We start from the raw sequence: 21,475 nt of genomic DNA on the forward strand, positions 1-21,475 counted from the left end.
TCCACGTTTCTTGCTGTGAAGGCCCATGAAAAAATATTCTTTAAAAATCCACGTTTCTTGCAGTGATGGTCCTTGAAAAAATATTCTTTAAAAATCCAAGTTTCTTGCAGTGATGGTCCTTGAAAAAATATTCTTTAAAAATCGACGTTTCTTGCTATGACGGTCCTTGAAAAAATATTCCTTAAAAATCCACGTTTCTTGCTATGATGATTCTTGAAAAAATATTCTTTAAAAATCCACGTTTCTTGCTGTGAAGGCACATGAAAAAATATTCTTTAAAAATCCACGTTTCTTGCTGTGAAGGCCCATGAAAAATATTCTTTAAAAATCCACGTTTCTTGCAGTGATGGTCCTTGAAAAAATATTCTTTAAAAATCCACGTTTCTTGCAGTGATGGTCCTTGAAAAAATATTCTTTAAAAATCGACGTTTCTTGCTGTGAAGGCCCATGAAAAAATATTCTTTAAAAATCCACGTTTCTTGCTGTGAAGGCCCATGAAAAATATTCTTTAAAAATCCACGTTTCTTGCAGTGATGGTCCTTAAAAAAAATATTCTTTAAAAATCCACGTTTCTTGCTGTGATGGTCCTTAAAAAAATATTCTTTAAAAATCCACGTTTCTTGCTGTGATGGTCCTTGAAAAAATATTCTTTAAAAATCCACGTTTCTTGCTGTGATGGTCCTTGAAAAAATATTCTTTAAAAATCCACGTTTCATGCTGTGATGGTCCTTGAAAAAATATTCTTTAAAAATCCACGTTTCTTGCTGTAATGGTCCTTGAAAAAATATTCTTTTAAAATCCACGTTTCTTGCTGTGATGGTCCTTGAAAAAATATTCTTTAAAAATCCACGTTTCTTGCTGTGATGGTCCTTGAAAAAATATTCTTTAAAAATCCACGTTTCTTGCTGTGATGGTTCTTGAAAAAATATTTTTTAAATATCCAAGTTTCCTGCTGTGATGGTCCTTGAAAAATTATTCTTTAAAAATACACGTTTCTTGCTGTGGTGGTCCTTGAAAAAATATTCTTTAAAAATACACGTTTCCTGCAGTGGTGGTCCTTGAAAAAATATTCTTTTTAAATCCATGCTTCTTGCTGTGGTCCTCAAAAAATATTCCTTTTAAATTCACGTTTCATAGTCTGACGGTCGTTCAAAAATATTCTTAAAAATCCACGTTCCTTGCTGTGATGGTCCTTGAAAATATATTCTTTAAAAATCCACGTTTCTTGCTGTGATGGTCCTGAAAAAATATTCATTAAAAATCCACGTTTCTTGCAGTGATATGTCCTTGAAAAAATATTCTTTAAAAATCCACGTTTCTTGCTGTGATGCTCCTTGAAAAATATTCTTTAAAAATCCACGTTTCTTGCTGTGATGGTCCTTGAAAAAAATATTGTTTAAAAATACACGTTTATTGCTGTAATGGCCCTTGAAAAAATATTCTTTAAAAATCTCCCATTTCTTGAAAAAAAAAATTATTTAAATATCCTCGGAATGGCCTTTAAAAATACTCTATGAAGTTTACACTAAAAATAAATATTATTTATTTAGTTCATTTATAAAATATAAAATTTTATCTCCTCATTCTTGGCTTATAAAGATAAAATTGTACAATTATTTGTGGCCTAATTCTTGAATTAAGGCTAATACTACGTAAATATTTATACAACATACATACATAACTATGTAAAAGAAACTAGAAAAAAAAAATAAAAAATTAAAAACCTTGCTTTGTTTCTAAATGACTAAGTGGTGGGAGGCGATGCCGAAGTCTTATTAAGTGCTGGAGTATTTTGTTTCTCTGTGGCAAGAACATTTCCTTTTTGTTTGAGTTGATTGCGTTCGTGGACACGTTGATGACGCCGTAAATCACCAGAAACACGAAACTTTTTCCCACAAACTTCGCACTCAAAGGGCTTTTCACCTAAAAAGAAATAAAAATTTTATATTAATGTCTTGTTTTATATAAAAATACTTCTCAAACCCACCTGTGTGAATTTTCCTATGATTTTGTAAATATGTTGAAGCACGAAATGACTTGGTGCAAAATTCACATTTATAGTTCCGCTCGCTGGTGTGTATACGCACATGAACGACCAGAGAATATTTACGTGAAAATGACTTGCCACAATATTCACACTGATGATTTTTCATATTGCTGTGAATGGATACGGTGTGGTATTTCAGATCACCCCATTGACGAAATTTACGATCACAGTGTGGACATTGAAATGGTTTATCTCCGGTATGGGTTCGTATGTGGGCCTTAAGAGCACCGACTGCGAAAAACGATTTACCACAGATATCACAATGATGAGGCCTCAACCCCAAATGCGTACGATGATGATATTTGAGAGCATTGCAAGAGTTGAAGACACGCTGGCATTTATTACAAACGTAGCGTTTACGTTTGCCGGTGCCATCTTCATTATTTTCCCCATCTTCAACATCCTCATCACCAAGTTCAGCCTCATAATCACCATCTTCCGTTTCATCAGCTTCTTCATCTTCTTTGGCCACATGAACATTTTCATGATTGGAGTTGGGTGACAGAGATCTGTAGTCATCACTGTGACAGTCATCATATACCTCGTCATCCACTTGATTATGGACAACAAGGGCATTTTCTGTTTGATAGGCAGGAAGTTCGGAATTGTTTTCCATTTTTATGTGCTGCTGCTGAGGTTGTATGTGGTCCAAATTATTGCTAAGTATAGGCTGCGAATGGGTTTGAGGAATATGAGGTTGCTGTGTTTGTATTTGTTGGGGTTGTGGTTGAGGTGCTGTTACAATAGAAGGCTGCGATACTGCTGGTGTTTCATGACTGTGGTTCATTCCATCATTGGTTTGAGGAAATTGCAATCTTAAATCGGTTGGATGAGATAGCATCTGTGGCGAAGTATCTATCAAATCCTTGGGCATCAATTTCCCACCCATACCCATAGAATGATTATCTTGTGGCAACGTTGTTGGTTCCGCATTCAGCATAGGAGCAAATTGTCCGGAAAACAAGACATCACAAAATGGTTTGCCTTTCGAATCGATTCCAGTGAAACAATTGTTGTTGAACCTAAATGAAGATCAATTCGATTACAAAGAGTCGTTAGAACCAACATACATTGACTTACCAATGAGGCCTTACACCGTTTGAGGTTGGTGTCATTAAGTCCATTGCATCACAGGTGTCTTCTATGAGTACCTTATCCCTAATACCCTCCAGCATATCTTCTGTATCACTGAATTCTTCAGGCACTAGATTTTGTGAAGGCTGATGGGTTTGTGGCTGTTGCACTTGTACCTGCACCTGCTGCTGATGATGGTGTTGCTGCGGTTGCTGCTGATGTAGGTTGTTCGTTGGATTTTCATAGGTATTATTGTAGACAACTTTCATATCGACAACACGTTCTACATGGGTTTGCATATCCATACCGACGACAACTCGTCGATCAGTGGTGTCGACCACGGTATCAGTTTGTGTGAAATTATCAAATGGAAAATGTACATCTTGGAAGACTTGATCAAGTCCATCAGTCTAAAATGAAAATATATAATTTTTACAAAATATTATTTCGAAAGACCTTCAGACCCAGAAACGTGGATTTTTATAGAATTTTTTTCATGGACCATCAGACCAAGAATCGTGAATTTTAAAAGAATTTTTTCTCAAGGACTATCAGACCAAGAAACTTGGATTTTTATAGAATTTTTCTCAAGGATTATCGGACCAAGAAACGTGGATTTTTAAAGAATTTTTCTCAAGGACCACCAGAGCAAGAAATGTGGATTTTTAAAGATTTTTTTTCAAGGACCATCACAGGAGGAAACGTGGATTTTTAAAGAATTTTTTTCTCAAGGACCATCAGACCAAAAAAGGTGGATTTTAAACACTTTTTTTCTCAAGGACCAACAGACAAAAAAGGTGGATTTTAAAGAATATTTTTCTCAAGGACCATCAGACAAAAAAAGGTGGATTTTAAAGAATATTTTTCTCAAGGACCGTCGCACCAAGAAAATGGATTTCTAAAAAATTTCCCTCAAGAACCGTCGGACCAAGAAACGTGGATTTTTAATGAATAATTTTGTCGGCCCATCACAGCAAGAAAAGTGGATTTTAATGAATATTTTTCTAGGACCATTACAGCAAGAAAAGTGGATTTTTAAAGCATATTTTTTCAAGAACCACCAGAGCAAGAAACGTGGATTTTTAATCGATATTTTTTCAAGAACCATCAAAGCAGAAAACCTGAGTTTTTAAAGAATATTTTGAAGGACCATCAGACCATGAAACGTGGATTTTTAAAGAATTTTTTCCCAAGGACAATCGCACCAAGAAACGTGGATTTTTAAAGAATTTTTTTTCCAAGGACAATCGCACCAAGAAACGTGGATATTTAAAGAATATTTTTTCAAGAACCATCACAGCAAGAAACGTGGTTTTTTAAAGAATATTTTTTCAAGAACCATCACAGCAAGAAACGTGGTTTTTTAAAGAATATTTTTTCAAGAACCATCACAGCAAGAAACGTGGGTTTTTAAAGAACATTTTTTCAAGAACCATCACAGCAAGAAACGTGGATTTTTAAAGAATATTTTTTCAAGAACCATCACAGCAAGAAACGTGGATTTTTAAAGAATATTTTTTCAAGAACCATCACAGCAAGAAACGTGGTTTTTTAAAGAATATTTTTTCAAGAACCATCACAGCAAGAAACGTGGTTTTTTAAAGAATATTTTTTCAAGAACCATCACAGCAAGAAACGTGGATTTTTAAAGAATATTTTTTCAAGAACCATCACAGCAAGAAACGTGGTTTTTTAAAGAATATTTTTTCAAGAACCATCACAGCAAGAAACGTGGATTTTTAAAGAATATTTTTTCAAGAACCATCACAGCAAGAAACGTGGATTTTTAAAGAATTTTTCCCAAGGACAATCGGATCAAGAAACGTGGATTTGAATTTTTCTCAAGGGACATCGGAACAAGAAACGTGGATTTTTAAAGAATTTTTTCTTAAGGACCCTTGGACTATGAAGCGTGGATTTTCAAAAAAGAACCATCGGAAAAAGAAACATAGATTTTTAAATAATGTTTATCAAGGACCATTGAATCAAGAAGCATGCATTTTTAAAGATTATTTCTCAAGGACCATCGGACCAAAAACCTGTATTTTAAATGTTTTTTTTTATGGACCGTCGGACCAAAAAAAAAACTGGAAACCTGGAATTTAAAATAATTTTTCTCAAGGGTACTCGGACCGTGAAACGTGGATTTTATTTAAATGAATTTTTCTCAAGGACCATCGGACCATGAAACGTGGATTTTTAACGATTTTTTTCTCAAACGTTTATTTCAAATGAATTTTTTCTTAAGAGTTCTCGGACCAAGAAACGTGTACTTTAAATGAATTTGTTCTTAAGAGTTCTCGGACCAAGTAACGTGTACTTTAAATGATTTTTTTCTCAAGGGTCCTCGGACCAAGAAACGTGGATTTTTCAAGATTTTTTCTCAAGGACCATCGGACCAAGAAACGTGGATTTTAAATGAATTTCTTCTCAAGGACAATTGGACCAAGAAACATGGATATTAAATGAATTTTTTTTCAAGAACCATCGGACCAAGAAACATGGATATTAAATGAATTTTTTTTCAAGAACCATCGGACCAAGAAACGTGGATTTTTATAGATTTTTTATTTGCTGTGTGCTTACCTTTTTATCTATTGTACAGAGATTAGAAGCTGCTTCACTCTTTTCCGGACCCAAGGCATCGAGAGAAGTTTTCATTGCCGCCAGGATATTATCGGGCGTTGATGGCTCATAATGTTGTTTAAGATGGGCAAAAAACTCCAACTGTGAACATGTAACAAAGTTTTGACAAAGTTCACAACGGAATTGTTGCACTCCGGCACCAACAACTAGCTGAGGTAATTTATGTTCCTCCAGAGGAACATTTAGCTGTAAGTCATCAACATCCGTGTGATTAATTTTCAGCTTGCGGGATATGCGTTTTTTGTGAGGCAGCACCTTGCGTGAATCAAAACGTGATATGTCACAGTCATCATCGACAATGGAACCGTCCTAAAGGAACAATTAGATACTATTTAAATGTGTCAATTCCAAAAAAAATTAATATGGCTTACATCCATAGTTACACCGGTACCATTTAATAACAATTCTTGTACCACTTTGTCACTACCAACTTCCACCGTTCCCACGTTGTCGCCAGGATTATACGGCTTACTAACGGGCATTAAAAAGTCATTGTTCAAAGGCAAGTAGGTGGGTGATTTCCGTTGTTCATTGGAATGATGATGGTGGTGATGATGCTGATCCTCCGTGGTAACTGGAAACAGCTGAGTATTGTGAAAATGTAAATCAGGTGGCAGTGTATCTGCACCATTGTGTGAACCATTCGACACCACTCCTTTGGGAAAATTAATTAAATCCATAATAAAATGATCTGGAGGTAGTAGAGCAGCCTGGAATGAAACAACAAGAACATGATTACGGGACAGGATATTTATAGCCATTATGGGTGACTTACATGATCCATAAACTCCTGATCCTTGCGCTGCATCATGTGATCTATAGAGTCCATGTTATTGTGGGGTTCTTTATGGATATATTTGCGTTTGAGTAGCTCCTAAAGCAATTAAGAAAAAATTATGTGGGTGAAAAGTATGAAAAGTACTATCAACAAAGCACTTACCATTTCATTGGCAGCTTTGCAATGATCCTCAAAACCATTGTAATCATTTAATTCCATTGCCGTAGTCACCTTTGCTTCGTATTTGCCACTTTAGCACATAAATTCTTTAGAAAAATGCAAATCTAAACAAAACGCCAGAAAGAATTGAATGAATGTCAAATTAAAGCAAAGTACATAAAGATCGACTAAAACACACCCTATGCATTAATTTTTTGTCTGTTACAATTATCTCAATGTTGCTCGGGAAAAAATTAGTTTTCTACACAAACTGTTGATGCTCATTTGTAAATACGATACGTTCTAAACTATTTAAACTCCTATTATTACAAATCAAACAAATTAAATTTTTAATGTTGCTGGTCCGCTGCTTCCACTGTTTACATTAAAAATGAAAAATGTTCAATTCAATCAATTCAACATGAACCATGCGAACCATGACATGATAATGCGCCTTCCTTCTCGATTTGGTTCACTTTTGTGAATAAGGAGTTCATCGAACGACACGAATAAGAAAGGAAAACAGATTGGCCGATAAAAATGGGTAGCCAAAACAAAATTGACAGAGAAGTGGGAAGCAAATACTCACAGGGTGAGATGTTTACGAAGAAGACATGGGAAAAAAGAATCAGCTGTTTTCTCCAGGGTTCTATTGTTGCGATCAGCTAATTATGCCAAAAAGTCGTAAATCGATTTCGAAATTTAAAAAAATATTTTTTTTTAAATTAATTAATTTTTTAAAATTAAAGTAATTAAAAAACCAACCCCGCACTAAAGTAAACAAGCAGCAAATGAAATAAAACTCAGGGTTTAACAGATCGAACAACGGAGAAGGGCTTTAATAGGTGAAAAACGTTTTCTATAAGGGTTTATTAGGGATGTCTTTTTACTTACTAAATCTTGCTGAAACATTATTTTCAGCAACTTTTCCTTTATACAACTGTCAAAATCTGCAACATTAGTAATAATTATTACTAATTATCACGTAAAAAGACACAGCTATTGCGACGAGCAGCTGATTGTTCCAAAAATACGTTAAACGATTTTTTTAAACTGCTTCTTGCTAAAATCAGGTACAACGGCAAAACAGCTATTTATCACCCTAATTGACAAAATGCATTGTTCTGAATAAAATCATGTTCGTTTACTTACAATTTATACAAATTGTTACTGGATGTTGTTCGTTTACTCTACAGCACCATGCAAAATACATTAGTCGATTACAAGAAGTTACTAGACTTGTACAAATTATTAGGCCTGTTCGATAACTTCGCAAGTAAAAAGTATTTGCAAGTTCTTCCAAGTACTTGCAACTACTTCTCATTTCTCTTTCACTGAAAAAGTTTGTTATCAAACAGCATTTTCTAAAAGTTTGTACAAATTTCTGTGATTTGAGGTAAAACCTTCTTATTCCCCTATGTGTATTGTTCAGTTCCAGAACTCCAAGAATCTACTATTTGTTTTTTCGACAACATAATGGAAAAAATGTTATCGCAGTATAAATGTGTATATTCTTGTATATTCTGGAACAAGCATTGTGTTCAAGGCCTGCAGAAGGTCGGCCATTTAGAGTTCTGTTAACAACTTTTGACAACAAACATAATAGATTATTCATTATTGTGATTTGATTTCCTTTGTATTTTAATGTCACAATAATTGGTCTGTTCCTTTACTTTTGAAAGTGGTAAAACCGGCAAAAGTAGCAAAAGTTGTAAAGGAACGCTTTTCGAGTAAAAAGTTGTAAAGCTTGCAGATTCTTGCACGTAAAGGGACAAAGCTAATGTATTTGACGGCAAACTAAATAGTCAGGGCTAACTAGTTTGGGCTGAGTGTCCGATTGTATAGACTGTGATTGTGTTTATTCAGCGCCAAACAAAATAAATTTTAATGTTTGTAATTTTTTATTTCAGTGATTTAATTTTTTTATAATTTATATTTACATTATTTCATTTTATTTTGCTTTGACAGTGCGCGCTGTTTTCTTTGTTTCTTTTGCCGTAATTGTCAAATAAATGTTAAATCAACAGTTTGACAGATTTTCCACTTTTTACACCACGAAATTTTTTGTTTCAAGTTTTACTACGCTTTCCGAGTTTAAAATTGCTCTGTTCCATAATCTGCAAGAATTTTTACTACGATAACAGTTTTTCCTTTATGTTATCGGAAAAATTATTAAATATTAGTACATTCTTGCAGTTCTGGAACAGACCAAATGGTATAACTGGTAAAACTTTAAGAAACGTTATCGTAAAGGAACACAGCTCTCGTTCTATGGAAATTTGAAATGAAAATTTTTATAAAGGAAATAATTGTCAAATGAAAACTTGTAGCTGTGTTCCTTTACTTACCTGTAGTGGGATTCTGTAACTCATTTTTGCTGTTATCGATAATTGTCGGTAAAATTAAAATGCTTATAATTTCGATAATTAACGAAATTTTTCGGTATGTTAACGATGAATAAAAAGTAGTCGTTAGCCTCTACCGACAAAAACAGTTATGCCAACGTTTCTTAATGTTTTTAGTCATAATTTTGATATTTAATTTTACCGATTTTTGTCGGTAACAGCAAAAATGAGTTACAGAATCCCACTACTGATGGTAGATCTGGTAGCAATGTCAAAAAGAAACATGCTGCCAGTTTTACCACTTTTTGTGCTTAAGGAATGCTTTGCAGGTTAAAAATTGTAAGTCCATATTTACATTAAGCAATTTTTTTAAGTCCATATTTACATTAGGCAATTTTCCTTGCGGCAATTGTCAGTTTGTTGGTGAGAGAGGGTGATGAGAGGATAAGGGTTACCATATGCCTAACCTCTCTCCATCAAACTGACAATTGCCGCAAGGAAAATTGCCTAATGTAAATATGGACTTACAATTTTTAACCTGCAAAGCATTCCTTAAGCACAAAAAGTGGTAAAACTGGCAACATGTTTCTTTTTGACATTGCTACCAGATCTACCATTTCTTCGTTCCTTTACTTTTCTGGTAAAAATGTTCATGACAGAGCATTTTTGACACTTTTCTCTTTTACCACTTTTACCATTAAAAAAGTAAAGGAACAAAGCTTTTATAAAGCAAATATTTTTCATTTCAAATTTTCATAGAACATTTTTTGGCTACCGACAAAAGTCGGTAAAATTAAAACGCAAAATTATGAATGAAAAATTAAAATAAAAGTTGGCAACACTCTAGCTGTCGGTAGAACTTTACGATTACTTTTTATTCGTCGCTAGATTACCGACAAACGTCGCTAATTACCCAAATTGTAATTTTACCGATTTTTGTCGGTAACCAAAAAATGCGTTAAAGAATCCCACCACAGGAACGGGTTTTTAGCAAACAATTGCAATATAGTAGAAACTTTGTGGTCCTGGAACCAAGCTAAAATATGGATTCTAGGATACTTGGCGTTTACACCAGAGAATTTGTCTGATTTACTAACACCCCTGTCCACCATTTTTTTCACAGACAGTAGGGTTGCCAAATTGTTGAAATTTTTGTAAAAATAAATGATAAAATAATTGAAATGTGTTGAAAACAAAATAACTGATTAAAAACAAAATATGTGAACGGAAAACAAAAAGAAATCGATGATTTTCATTCATAATTTTACAACTGTTTATGCAGTTGTCGGGACGCCTACGTCACATAGGAAAGTTTTGGGAATTTGACAATCAATACATGAAGTCAACTGTCCTGTCATGTGTGCTGAAACACGATTTTCGTATGCCTTGACTTTTGACTTAAAGCCGGAATAACATGCAATTTACTAAATTAAACCAGAAATCCTCCTATGTGACGAGGCTTTAAGCTCTAATTTAGTAGAATGATATGGAAACATTCAAATTGAAAATGTAACTAATCATATCTTAACATAACATTATGTATCTTCCACCGATGTAGCCAGGTGTCCAGACGCATTTTTGGCTACGTCCCTGTTATTTTCCTTCAGGGCCTGTTCATGTATGTCGATAAGAAAATGAATGCGCAAGAAAAACTACCAAATTTGAGTGTGTTTTTCAAATTTGTTTTTTGTTTTGAAGGAAAAGCAAAGGCAATAATATTTCAAAAACTAAAGTTTGGGTGTCTTTCATGCGCACACATTTTCGTTTCGAAATACATAAACTGGGGGTCAATCTTTACGATTAACTCCATCGCCACCTACCGAAGTATTATAGCAATGAAATGTTCGTTGATGTTATATTTATGGTTTTGCTCATGATTTGATAATAATGGTAATGTAAATACGACTTGATGTTGTTACAGCCAATTCACAAACCTAAAAGTGCTGCCAAGACATCGATATATTAATGCGAATAACTATACTCTGCTAGATGGCGCCACATAAAAGGTTGTGAAATACCATGCTAGTTCTTTGTTGTTCTGAAGCCACAACTGCACTATACTTGCAGTATGGAATTGTTTGTTAGATATCCTGAATAATGTTTTTATTTATTACATTGGCCAAAGAAGGGATAAAATTGTCTGTTTCAACCGAATTCTTTTGTATTTCTAACTCAAATTGTCGGGTTATCTTCAAATCCGGAGGCAGTTTTTGTCTATCAGCTCTTGTTTTCGAGATATACAGTCAGGGACAAAAGTTTACATACACCCCATAAATCTCAGGTTTTAGGACAAGTGATGATTTTTACGAAATTCCAAGTATGCAGTTTTATTTCTTCTCACTAATAAACAATATTTGAAACAACAAAAGTATAATCCATAGTACAAATAACGGTAAATTTTACAAAAACCAAAAAATGGTGGGGACAAAAGTTTACATACACCCCAAGGAAATTGTGTATTGCCGTAGAATTTATGGAATTAGCGGCAAAATTTCTACATTTTATTGTTTCAGCGAACGACTCTGGGTGTCCAAGATATATTTTAGAGAAACAAAAATAATTTTTGCGGGTTAAATGCCGTTATTTAAGGTCAGAATTCTTGTATTCCTCATCAAAGCTGACCCTTGCTTAGTTCTTTGCGTTTTAAGGTATTGTACTTTGTAAAAAGCATAAAATTAGTGTCAGATGGCAAATCTTGAGACCCTCGAAAGCTTTGAAGTTGTTCCTGTTCATACTATACCTTCCTGGAAGTCGATAATGCACGTTTTTTCTCAGATTTTGCTTGAAGTTAATAGATTCTGAAGAATTCTTTGCGCAAATTACATCCAGAAGGCTTTGAAGTGCCTTGTAATATGGTCTGATACAATCCTTGGACATCAATTGACTCAGAAATGTACAATTATCCGAAAGTTTTCGCCCCTATAGTGACGGTAATTATCATAATACAAAAACGACATTGTTCACGGTACAAATTTCAAGCTTTTTTGGTAGTGTTTATATTTTGATGCTATGGAAGCTTTGGGAGCAGGTTTGTAACAGAATATTTCACATTTCTGGTTCAACTGATGTCCAAGGATTGTATCAGACCATATTACAAGGCAATTCAAGGCCTTCGGTATGCAATTTGCGCAAAGAATTCGGCGGAATCTATTAACTTCCAGCGAAATCTCAAGGAAACGTGCCTTATCGACGTCCAGAAAGGTATATTATGAGCAAGAACAACTTCAAAGCTTTCTAGAGTCTCAAAATTTGCCATCTGACACTAATTTTATGCTTTTTATAAAGTACAATACCTTAAAACGCAAAGAATTAAGCAAGGGTAAGCATTGATGAGTAATACAAGAATTCTGACCTTAAATAACGGCATTTAAGCCCCAAAAATTATTTTTGTTTCTCTAAAATATATCTTGGACACCCAGAGACGTTCCCTGAAACAATAAAATTTATAAAATTTGCCGCTAATTCCATAAATTCTACGGTAATACACAATTTCCTTGGGGTGTATGTAAACTTTTGTCCCCACCATTTTATGGTTTTTGTAAAATTTACCGTTATTTGTATTATGGATTATACTTTTGTTGTTTCAAATATTGTTTATTAGTGAGAAGAAATAACACAGCATACTTGAAATTTCGTAAAAGTCATTACTTGTCCTAAAACCCGAGATTTATGGGGTGTATGTAAACTTTTGTCCCTGACTGTAGATCAAACCCCTATTTTACGATTTTGAACTAGATTGGCTAAGTTCTTTTCGTTTCCTTATTTTTGAAGCAGTTACGTACAAATAATTGCAAAAATACCAAATTGTGCTATCAAACAATATTTTAAATATAATTTTCTAAAACGTCCAATTTTCTTGCAAATGTATTGGCCTCCACTGCAGGTACTTGCCTAATGAAAACAAGCAAAAAACGCTTTTAATTTGGTATTGAGTAATTTCCTTCAGTTTATGAAAAACATTGCCATGTATTAACATGTTTAATAACTGAATACTTAACTGTTTAATACTTCGGCTTCGGCTAGTAATTGGAATTTTTATCAATAGACTGATCGAATACAGCTCGTGGTTCATACGACGCACAGTGGTTCAGGAATCGATTTTCTTGGCCCAAGTTTTTGTCGTCACCGATTGTTAATTTCTATATGGAATTCGATAGTCAACATATTGAAACTAAGGAAACCAAAAAAATCAGGTTAAAATATTGGAAGGTGTGGGCTTGGCGTGCTCCTAAAGAAGCACATTTTTCGCAATTTTGGAAAATATGTAAATTTCTGGGGAAAGAAATTGCTATTTCTCGGAAACTATAACATCTATTGTGTTCATTGTTTTTTGTTAGGTAGGATTGTTGTCTTTAAAAACCGGTTCAATAAACTTCCGTAGCGTTTACAGTAAGTGAGCTATTTTATTTTTCTTAGGTACTAAATTTTAGTAAAATTCCAAATTTAGTGGAAAAGAACATTTAGGGAACAGCTTGGAACAATGTTCCGTTTTCGGAGAATGATGCCCGAGAGTGTCCTCAAAAATTATTTTTTTGAAAGGAATTTTTAAAAAAAAAATTAAAAAAAAATTAAAATTTTGCCCCATCGAAGCCTTGGCCTGCCAGTTCTGCATGCACCACCATGTGGGACGTGTTTATACGCCTTTTTAGCGCGCTCATCATCGCTCATTCTTATGGTATGGCCTAGCCAACGCAATCGTTGCATCTCGTTGCATTTATGGCAGTGCCGAGGTAGACGAAGTCTTTAACTACCTCAAAATTTTAGGTACCAACAGTTGGTCCGAGCTCTATGGACGCTTTGCGCGCCGACACCATCAATTTGGTCTCTTCGCCGTTTACCGCCAGACCCACTTTCGCAGATTCTGCTTCGACCTTCCTAAAGGTATTGACATTTGCATTGGTATGGTCAAATAATTTCGTTGACCATGGGCTTTAGTCGTTCGCACAATATCCCTGACACTATCTTGTAGGCGATAGGGAGAAGACTTATGCCCCTATAGTTGAAGCAGAAAGTCTTATATCCTTTTTTATGGACGGGATGGTATACATTCAATACTATCTTCTGGGATTGGATCTGTGGTATCTTCGTTGACTTCGCTACTATTGGATACCAACAGTTTGGAAAAATGCTCTTTCCATATCCTTAGAACACTATCTGTATCAGTTATCAGATTACCTTGCTGGTCCCTACAGGAGGATGTACCAGTTCCAAAGCCATCAGTTTGATGTTTCACTCTTAGGTAGAATTTTCGCACTTCATTCTGTCTCCTGTACATCTCAATTTGTCCACACTCCCGCTTTTCCATCTCTCTTTTCCTGCGGAAAAAACGTTTCTCCTCTCTCCTTTTCTCCCGATACCTCTCTAGTGCGCTACGCGTTGCTACTGATTGTAAAGTAGCCCTATATGCCACATTTTTATCTTCGATAGCAGCACGACACTACTGGTCATACCATGGATTCCTTGGTGGAGGTCGCTGGTATCCAAGTACTGATTTTGCGGCTGTTTCCATGGAGTGGGCAATGTTTTGCCATTGTCCTGATATGTTATCGGGACGAGGAGTGTTTTGATTAAGCAGTTGGGGCAGTTGAGTGGAATATGCTGTGACTATCTGTTGTGATTGCAGCTTACCGATGTCCAAATTCCGTGATGTGTCTGTTCGCACTTCGTTTGCTAAGTTTAACCGGGTGCGTACCTTTGCTGCAACAAGGTAGTGGTCCGAGTTTATGTTTGCACCTCGGAGCGATCGTACATCCAACACGCTTGATGCATGTCTTCCATCTATCACAACGTGATCAATTTGATTTCTTGTTCTTTGATCTGGCGACAGCCAGGTGCCCTTATGAATATCGAGATGCTTAAATCTGGTACTGCTAACTACCATGTTTTTTGCAGCTGCAAAGTCTTATCAGCCTCATACCATTGTCAGATGTTTCACTGGGAAGACTGAATTTCCCGGCTGTTGGGCCAAATATATTCTCCTTTCAAATTTTGGCATTAAAATCGACTAGTATAATTTTAATGTCATGGGCAGGACAACGGTCATAAGTTTCTTTTAGGCGCTCGTTAAATATATCTTTGGTCTGTCCGTCCTTGTCTTCAGTGGGAGCATGAGCGCAAATAAAGCTGATGTTGAAGAATTTTGCTTTTAATCGAATTGCAGCGAGCCTTTCATTTACTGGGGTGAAGCTGGAGACCAGATGTTTTAACCTCCGACCAACTACAAATCCGCAACACCTTTAGGTGTTGTTGTGACGCCTTTCCCGTTCCATCGTATTTCCTGTATGGCAGTAATGACGGCCTTGTACTTTTCAAGTTAATCTGCCAATGCGTAAACTGCTCCTTCTCTATAAAGAGTGCGAACATTCCAGGTGCAGATTCGCAGATCATGGTCCTTAAAACGTTTGCGGGGTTAGTCAACTTTAGAAGGGTTAGTTTTTCTGTTCTTTCGTTTTTTCATAGTAGGCTGTTTTTTCCAGGAGAGGGTTACTAGCCCGACGCCCAAACCCAAGTTTTTAACGTTCATGTGGGTGAATGCGAGATGAACAAATCGATATGAACAGAAGACAGAATGAAGTCCGAAAATTCTACCAAAGAGTGAAACATCAAACTGGTGGCTTTGGAACTGGAATCCAATCCCAGAAAATGGTATTGAATGTATACCAACCGGCCAATGTGAGGTAAAGACTGAAGAGTAATAAGGCAGCAGGAGCTGATGGCCTACCAGCCGAGCTGTTTAAAACATGAGGCGACACGCTTATAAGGTGTATGCATCAGCTAGTTAGTTCCATCTGACAGGAAGAACGCGTACCCGACGATGGGAACCTGAGCATCCTGTGTTCCGTCCATAAGAAGGGCGATACGACGTTATGCTCCAACTATAGAAATAATTGGACCATACTAATGCGGTTTTAGACCTGGCAAGGCCACTATTGACCAGATATTTACCCTGCGGCAAATCCTGGAGAAGACCCAAGAGATGCAGATCGACACCTACCACCTTTTTGTCGATTGTAAAGCAGACTTCGACAGTCCGCTAGGTCTTCCAAGCCATGTCTGAATTTGGTATCCGCACAAAGCTCATTCGGCTTTGTAAAATGACTCTAACTGACACAAGATCTTCAGTTAAAATAGGAAAAAGCCTCTTCGAAGAGTTTTGTACCAAAAGAGGTTTAAGGCAAGGAGACAGCCTTTCGTGTGATCTTTTCAACACCCTGCTAAAAAAGGTTATACGAGAGGCAAACGCCAAAAGAAGTGGCACAATCTAAACGGCAAGAAAACCAAGTTGATGGTGTCGACGCGCAATGCGTCCATTGAGATCGGACCAACCGATGAAATTGGTTCCTATAATTTTGAGGTAGTAAAAGACTTCGTATACCTCGACACCGCCGTAAACACGACATCAGTTGTGAAATAAAAAGAAGAATTGTTTGGCAAACAGATGCTACTTTGGCTTAAGTAAGCACTTTAAAAACAAAGCCACAACTCGTCAAACAAAAATAACGCTTTACTAAACACTGATACTACCCGGGCTGATGCATGGTTCCGAAGCCTGGGTACTTGCGCAAGCAGATAAGGCAGTGCTTGGCGTGTTTGAGAGAAAAATTCTTCGAAAGATCTACCGACCAATCTGCATTAACGGTGAATATCGACGTCGTATGACCCACGAGCTGTAGCTGCTATACAACGACATCAGTATAGATAAACGCATCGAGATGCAGCGATTGCGTTGGCTAGGCTATATAATAAGAATGAGCGATGATGAACCCGCTAAAAAGGCGTATAAATTCGAGCCAGATGGCGGTGCACGCAGAATAGGCAGGCCAAAGAATGGATGGCGCAAACAAGTGGATGAAGAGATGACTAGGCGCGGTATTCCAGAAAGCGAAGCACTAAACAGAGAGAATTGGAGCAATTTGTTAGTTCGGTCTATGGAACAAATGTTCTGTAATGGGCCAGCTATGTAAGTAAGTATGGGTGAACGCGCGGCGCATGTTAGCTCACTACCTTTAACGGGTGTTAAGGGCAGCTCCCCAGGTGACACCACGGGGAGGTCAGTGTCCACTTGAAATGAAAGAGGGACCAAGATAAATCCTGGGCTTTGCCATGTTAAAGCCAGTCAGAACCGTTCCTTGGTATCTTCCATCGCCTACGTCACCTTATAGACTCTTAAAAAATGCAAAACCCACGATTATTGTTCCATTGGTCCCTGGGAATGTTTACAACACCTGAGATATGTTATAATGTTATTTACATATCGACGCCTCCAAACAATAGTATGCTAAGTCGACTTAGCATGTTTTCAAGTTCTTTACATTTTTATATTTAACGTCTTTTAACTTAAATTCTGTCAAATTTTGGTAATAATCGAACAATCCGAACAGAAGTTATAAACAAATATTTACTTAGCATAGTACTGAAGGTCAAAGAAATTTCCAAACTTTTAGAGCTTGTCCTTCAAAACTCACTGTTCAGAATTAGCAAACTATTATTTGGAGGTGTCGAACGTCCTTTAACTTAAATTCTGTCAAATTTTGGTAATGATCGGTCAATCCGAACAGAAGTTATAAACAAATATTGACTTAGCATAGTACTGAAGTTCAAAAAAATTTCCACACTTTGAGAGCTTCTCCTGCAAAACTCACTTTTTAGACTTAGCATACTATTATTTGGAGGTGTCGATATATCCGACATATCAATGACAAATTTATTAAAAAATTTAATTACTATGTCTCTCCCCCATACTCTTGAAACCCATCAATAGTTTTAATAGCTTAAATTATTGAAATAACTTTTTATATCTTTCATTTGTTTGCTATTTATACAAATAGAATTTTTATGAGGCTCATTACTGGATTGGAATGTATTGCTACATATTTTCCATTCAACAGATTCATTGATGCGCTGGGTATTAACTCATCATCGTTTGTAGCGGCATTTTATGATGTAATAATTGTTTATTAAACAAATTTGAATCTCTTAAAACCTTATTTATGATTTTTTTAAAGTATTACAATAACAAAAAAGTGGAGAAAAAAAAACACAAAACTTCCCATAGTCATTCTGGTGTGCTGCATGCACACACAAAATGTGGGGGAAGTTCCCAACAATGATACAAGGGGGAAAACAAGAAGTTCATAAAAATGCCAAATAAATATGAGAACGACTGTGGCGGCGGCGGGTGTTGTTCAAAATGTTTTACAAGTTGTTCCTTAGCACCCAGGGCAACCAACCAAGCATTACAAACATATTTAGTGGCCTATTAACACTTCAAAACTCTCAAAACCATAATTTTTCCTGTTCTTTTCTCCTCCCTTCCCCCACCATCGTTCACAGCCGACAACAGCCAGTGCAGTTGGGATGACTCTGCAACCAAATGTTCTTCGTTTTTTTGACAAAAACAAAAATTTATGAGCTCTTCAATTGCTGTTCATAAATCTGGGCAGGCTGTTTGGCATTTAGTTATGTATCAAAAATCCATACTCCATTCACATCCCCCCATCAGTTTCCATGGAACCAAATACACACACACAGAAACAATGTGGTTAGTCTGTGTGGCAAGTAATTTGAATGGATGGAACTGCAACAGCAGTACTCAGCTTGTGCCTCGTTGTGTGACATTTTGTAGGTCGTCCAGTGATACATTCACCACAAAATCATGAAATAAATTTTAAACAGCCAAGGATTATCACCACTTATCTGCTGCGTCTTCTATCGATCGTTAGTCTGTCTGTTCTTTCGTTCGATTGATGTGGAACTGAATGGTGTCATAATGTAGCAGCTATCATTTTTTGGAAATTATGTTGTTGTGGTGTGGGCTGTTCTGTTTCTGTGTCCATATGGAGTGATATTAAATTAACTGCCGCTGCTATTGGATCTTCTTGTGTCATTTTGTCCATTGCTTCGTTGTGTATTATGATGTCGTAAAATAAATTTACAAAGTCCTTCTAGTTCTCAACTGCTGCAGAGTAAAAATATTTTTATTGAGCCTTCCGTATGTTTGGTTTTGTTGGTGGCAACAGACAAGGGGAAATTTGAGAGATTGAATAGAAATGATGTTGGGAATATTTATTTTATGTGTTTTCAATGTGTCCTTCCTATTCCATTATCAGGTTTCATTCGTTGTGTTGAGAGAGAAATGTCAACACATTGCGAAGTTGGAGGTTGTTTTGAAGGAAAGGTCCTGACCGGCTTTAACATGGCAAAGTCCAGGATTTATCTTGGTCCCACTCTCATCTTAAGTGGACACTGACCTCCTCGTGGTGTCACCTGTGGTAGCTGCCTTTAACACCCGCTAAAGGTAGTGAGCTAAAATGTGCCGCGCGTTCACCCATAAGAACGTTAAAAAACTTGGGTTTGGCTGCCGGGTTAGTAACCCTCCCCTAGAAAAAAGCAGCCTAGTATGAAGAAACGAAAGAAATGAAAAACAAACCCCTCTAAAGTTGACGAACCCCGCAAACGTTCTAAAGACCATGATCTGCAAATCTGCACCTGGAATGTTCGCACTCTTTATAAGGAAGGTGCAGTCTTCGCATTGGCAGACGTACTTGAAAAGTACAAGGCCGATATTACCATACAGGAAATACGATGGATTGGGAAAGGCGTCACAACAACACCTAAAGGTGTCGCACTGTATTATAGCTGCCATGACACAAAGCATGAGTTTGATTGCGGATTTGTAGTTGGTCGGAGGTTAAAACATCTGGTCTCCAGCTTCACCCCAGTGAATGAAAGACTCACTGCAATTCGATATAAACCAAAATTCTTGAACATCAGCTTTATTTGAGCTCATGCTCCCACTGAAGACAAGGACGAACAGACCACAAATATATTTTACGAGCGCTTAGAAGAAACTTATGACCGTTGCCCTTCCCATGACATTAAAATTATTCTAGGTGATTTTAATGCCAAAATTGAAAAGGAGAATATCTTTGGCCCAACAGTGGGGAAATTTAGTCTCCACAGTGAAACATCTGACAATGGTATGAGGCTGATAGACTTTGCAGCTGCAAAAAACATGGTAGTTAGCTGTACCAGATTTAAGCATCTCGATATTCATAAGGGCACCTGGCTGTCGCCAGATCAATGAACAAGAAATCAAATTGATCACGTTGTGATAGATGGAAGACATGCATCAAGCGTGTTGGATGTACGATCGTTCTGAGGTGCAAACATAGGCTCGGACCACTACCTTGTTGCATCAAAGGTACGTACCAGATTAAACGTAGCAAACAAAGTGCGAACAGACACAACGCGTAAGTTGGACATCGGTAAGCTGAAGAAACAACAGATAGCCACAGTATATTCCACTCAACTGGCCCAACTGCTCAATCAAAGCACTCCTCGTCCCGATAACATATCAGGACAATGACAAAACATTGCCCACTCCATGCAAACAGCCACAAAATCAGTACTTGCATACCAGAGACCTCCACCAAGGAATCCATGGTATGACCAGGAGTGTCGTGCTGCTACCGAAGAGAAATTTGGCATATTGGGCTACTTTACAATCAGTAGCAACGCGTAGCGCACGAGAGAGGTATCGGGATAAAAGGAGAGATGAGAAACGTCTTTTCCGCAGGAATAGGAGAGAGATGGAAAAGCGGGAGTGTGAAAAATCGAGATGTACAGGAGACAGAATGAATTCCGAAAATTCTACCAAAGAGTGAAACATCAAACTGATGGCTTTGGCACATCCTCCTGTAGAGACCAGAATGGTAATTTGGTAACTGATACAGATAGTATGCTAAGGATATGGAAAGAGCATTTTTCAAAACTGTTGGTATCAAATAGTAGCGAAGTCGACGAAGATACCACAGATCCAATTCCAGAAGATGTTATTGAATGTATACCACCCGGCGAAGATGAGGTAAGGGCAGCAATAAACCGGCTGAAGAATAATAAGGCAGCAGGAGCTGATTGCCTACCAGCCGAGCTGTTTAAAACTGGAGGCGACACGCTGATAAGGTGTATGCATCAGCCAGTTAGCTCCTGGAACCTGAGCATCCTGTGTCCAGTCAATAAGAAAGGAGATAAGACTTTATGCTTCAACTATAGGGACATAAGTCTTCTCCCTATCGTCTACAAGATAGTGTCAAGGATATTGTGCGAACGACTAAAGTCCATGGTCAACAAAATAATTGGACCATACCAAAGCGGCTTTAGACCTGGCAAGTGCATCATTAACCAGATATTTACCCTGCGGCAAATATTGGAGAAGATCCAAGAGATGTAGATCGACACCTACCACCTTTTTGTCTATTATAAAGCTGTCTTCGACAGCCCGTTGCGTTCGGCGTAATTCGGCTTTGTAAAATGACTCTAACTGACACAAGATCTTCAGTTAAAATAGGAAAGAACCGCTCCGAAGAGTTTTGTACCAAAAGAGATTTCAGGCATGGAGACAGCCTTCCGTGTGATCTTTTCAAC

General features: G+C 36.9%; 1 protein-coding gene across 1 annotated transcript; it reads right to left on the minus strand.

Moving 5' to 3' along the window:
• Positions 1 to 1,519: 1,519 nt before the first annotated feature.
• LOC141393380 (uncharacterized) lies at positions 1,520 to 7,134 on the minus strand. The gene is made up of 8 exons (XM_073966378.1): positions 6,904 to 7,134; positions 6,708 to 6,829; positions 6,543 to 6,641; positions 6,139 to 6,477; positions 5,708 to 6,076; positions 3,128 to 3,531; positions 1,988 to 3,069; positions 1,520 to 1,923 (listed from the first exon to the last, which is right to left on the minus strand). The coding sequence occupies exons 2-8, from the start codon at positions 6,762 to 6,764 to the stop codon at positions 1,745 to 1,747; spliced, it is 2,529 nt and encodes an 842-aa protein (XP_073822479.1). The 5' UTR covers positions 6,765 to 6,829; positions 6,904 to 7,134; the 3' UTR covers positions 1,520 to 1,744.
• Between the last annotated feature and the right edge of the window lie 14,341 nt (positions 7,135 to 21,475).

Source organism: Musca autumnalis, unplaced genomic scaffold (assembly GCF_047663935.1).
Source record: "Musca autumnalis isolate F117 unplaced genomic scaffold, ASM4766393v1 scaffold_2, whole genome shotgun sequence".
NCBI lineage: Eukaryota > Metazoa > Arthropoda > Insecta > Diptera > Muscidae > Musca > Musca autumnalis.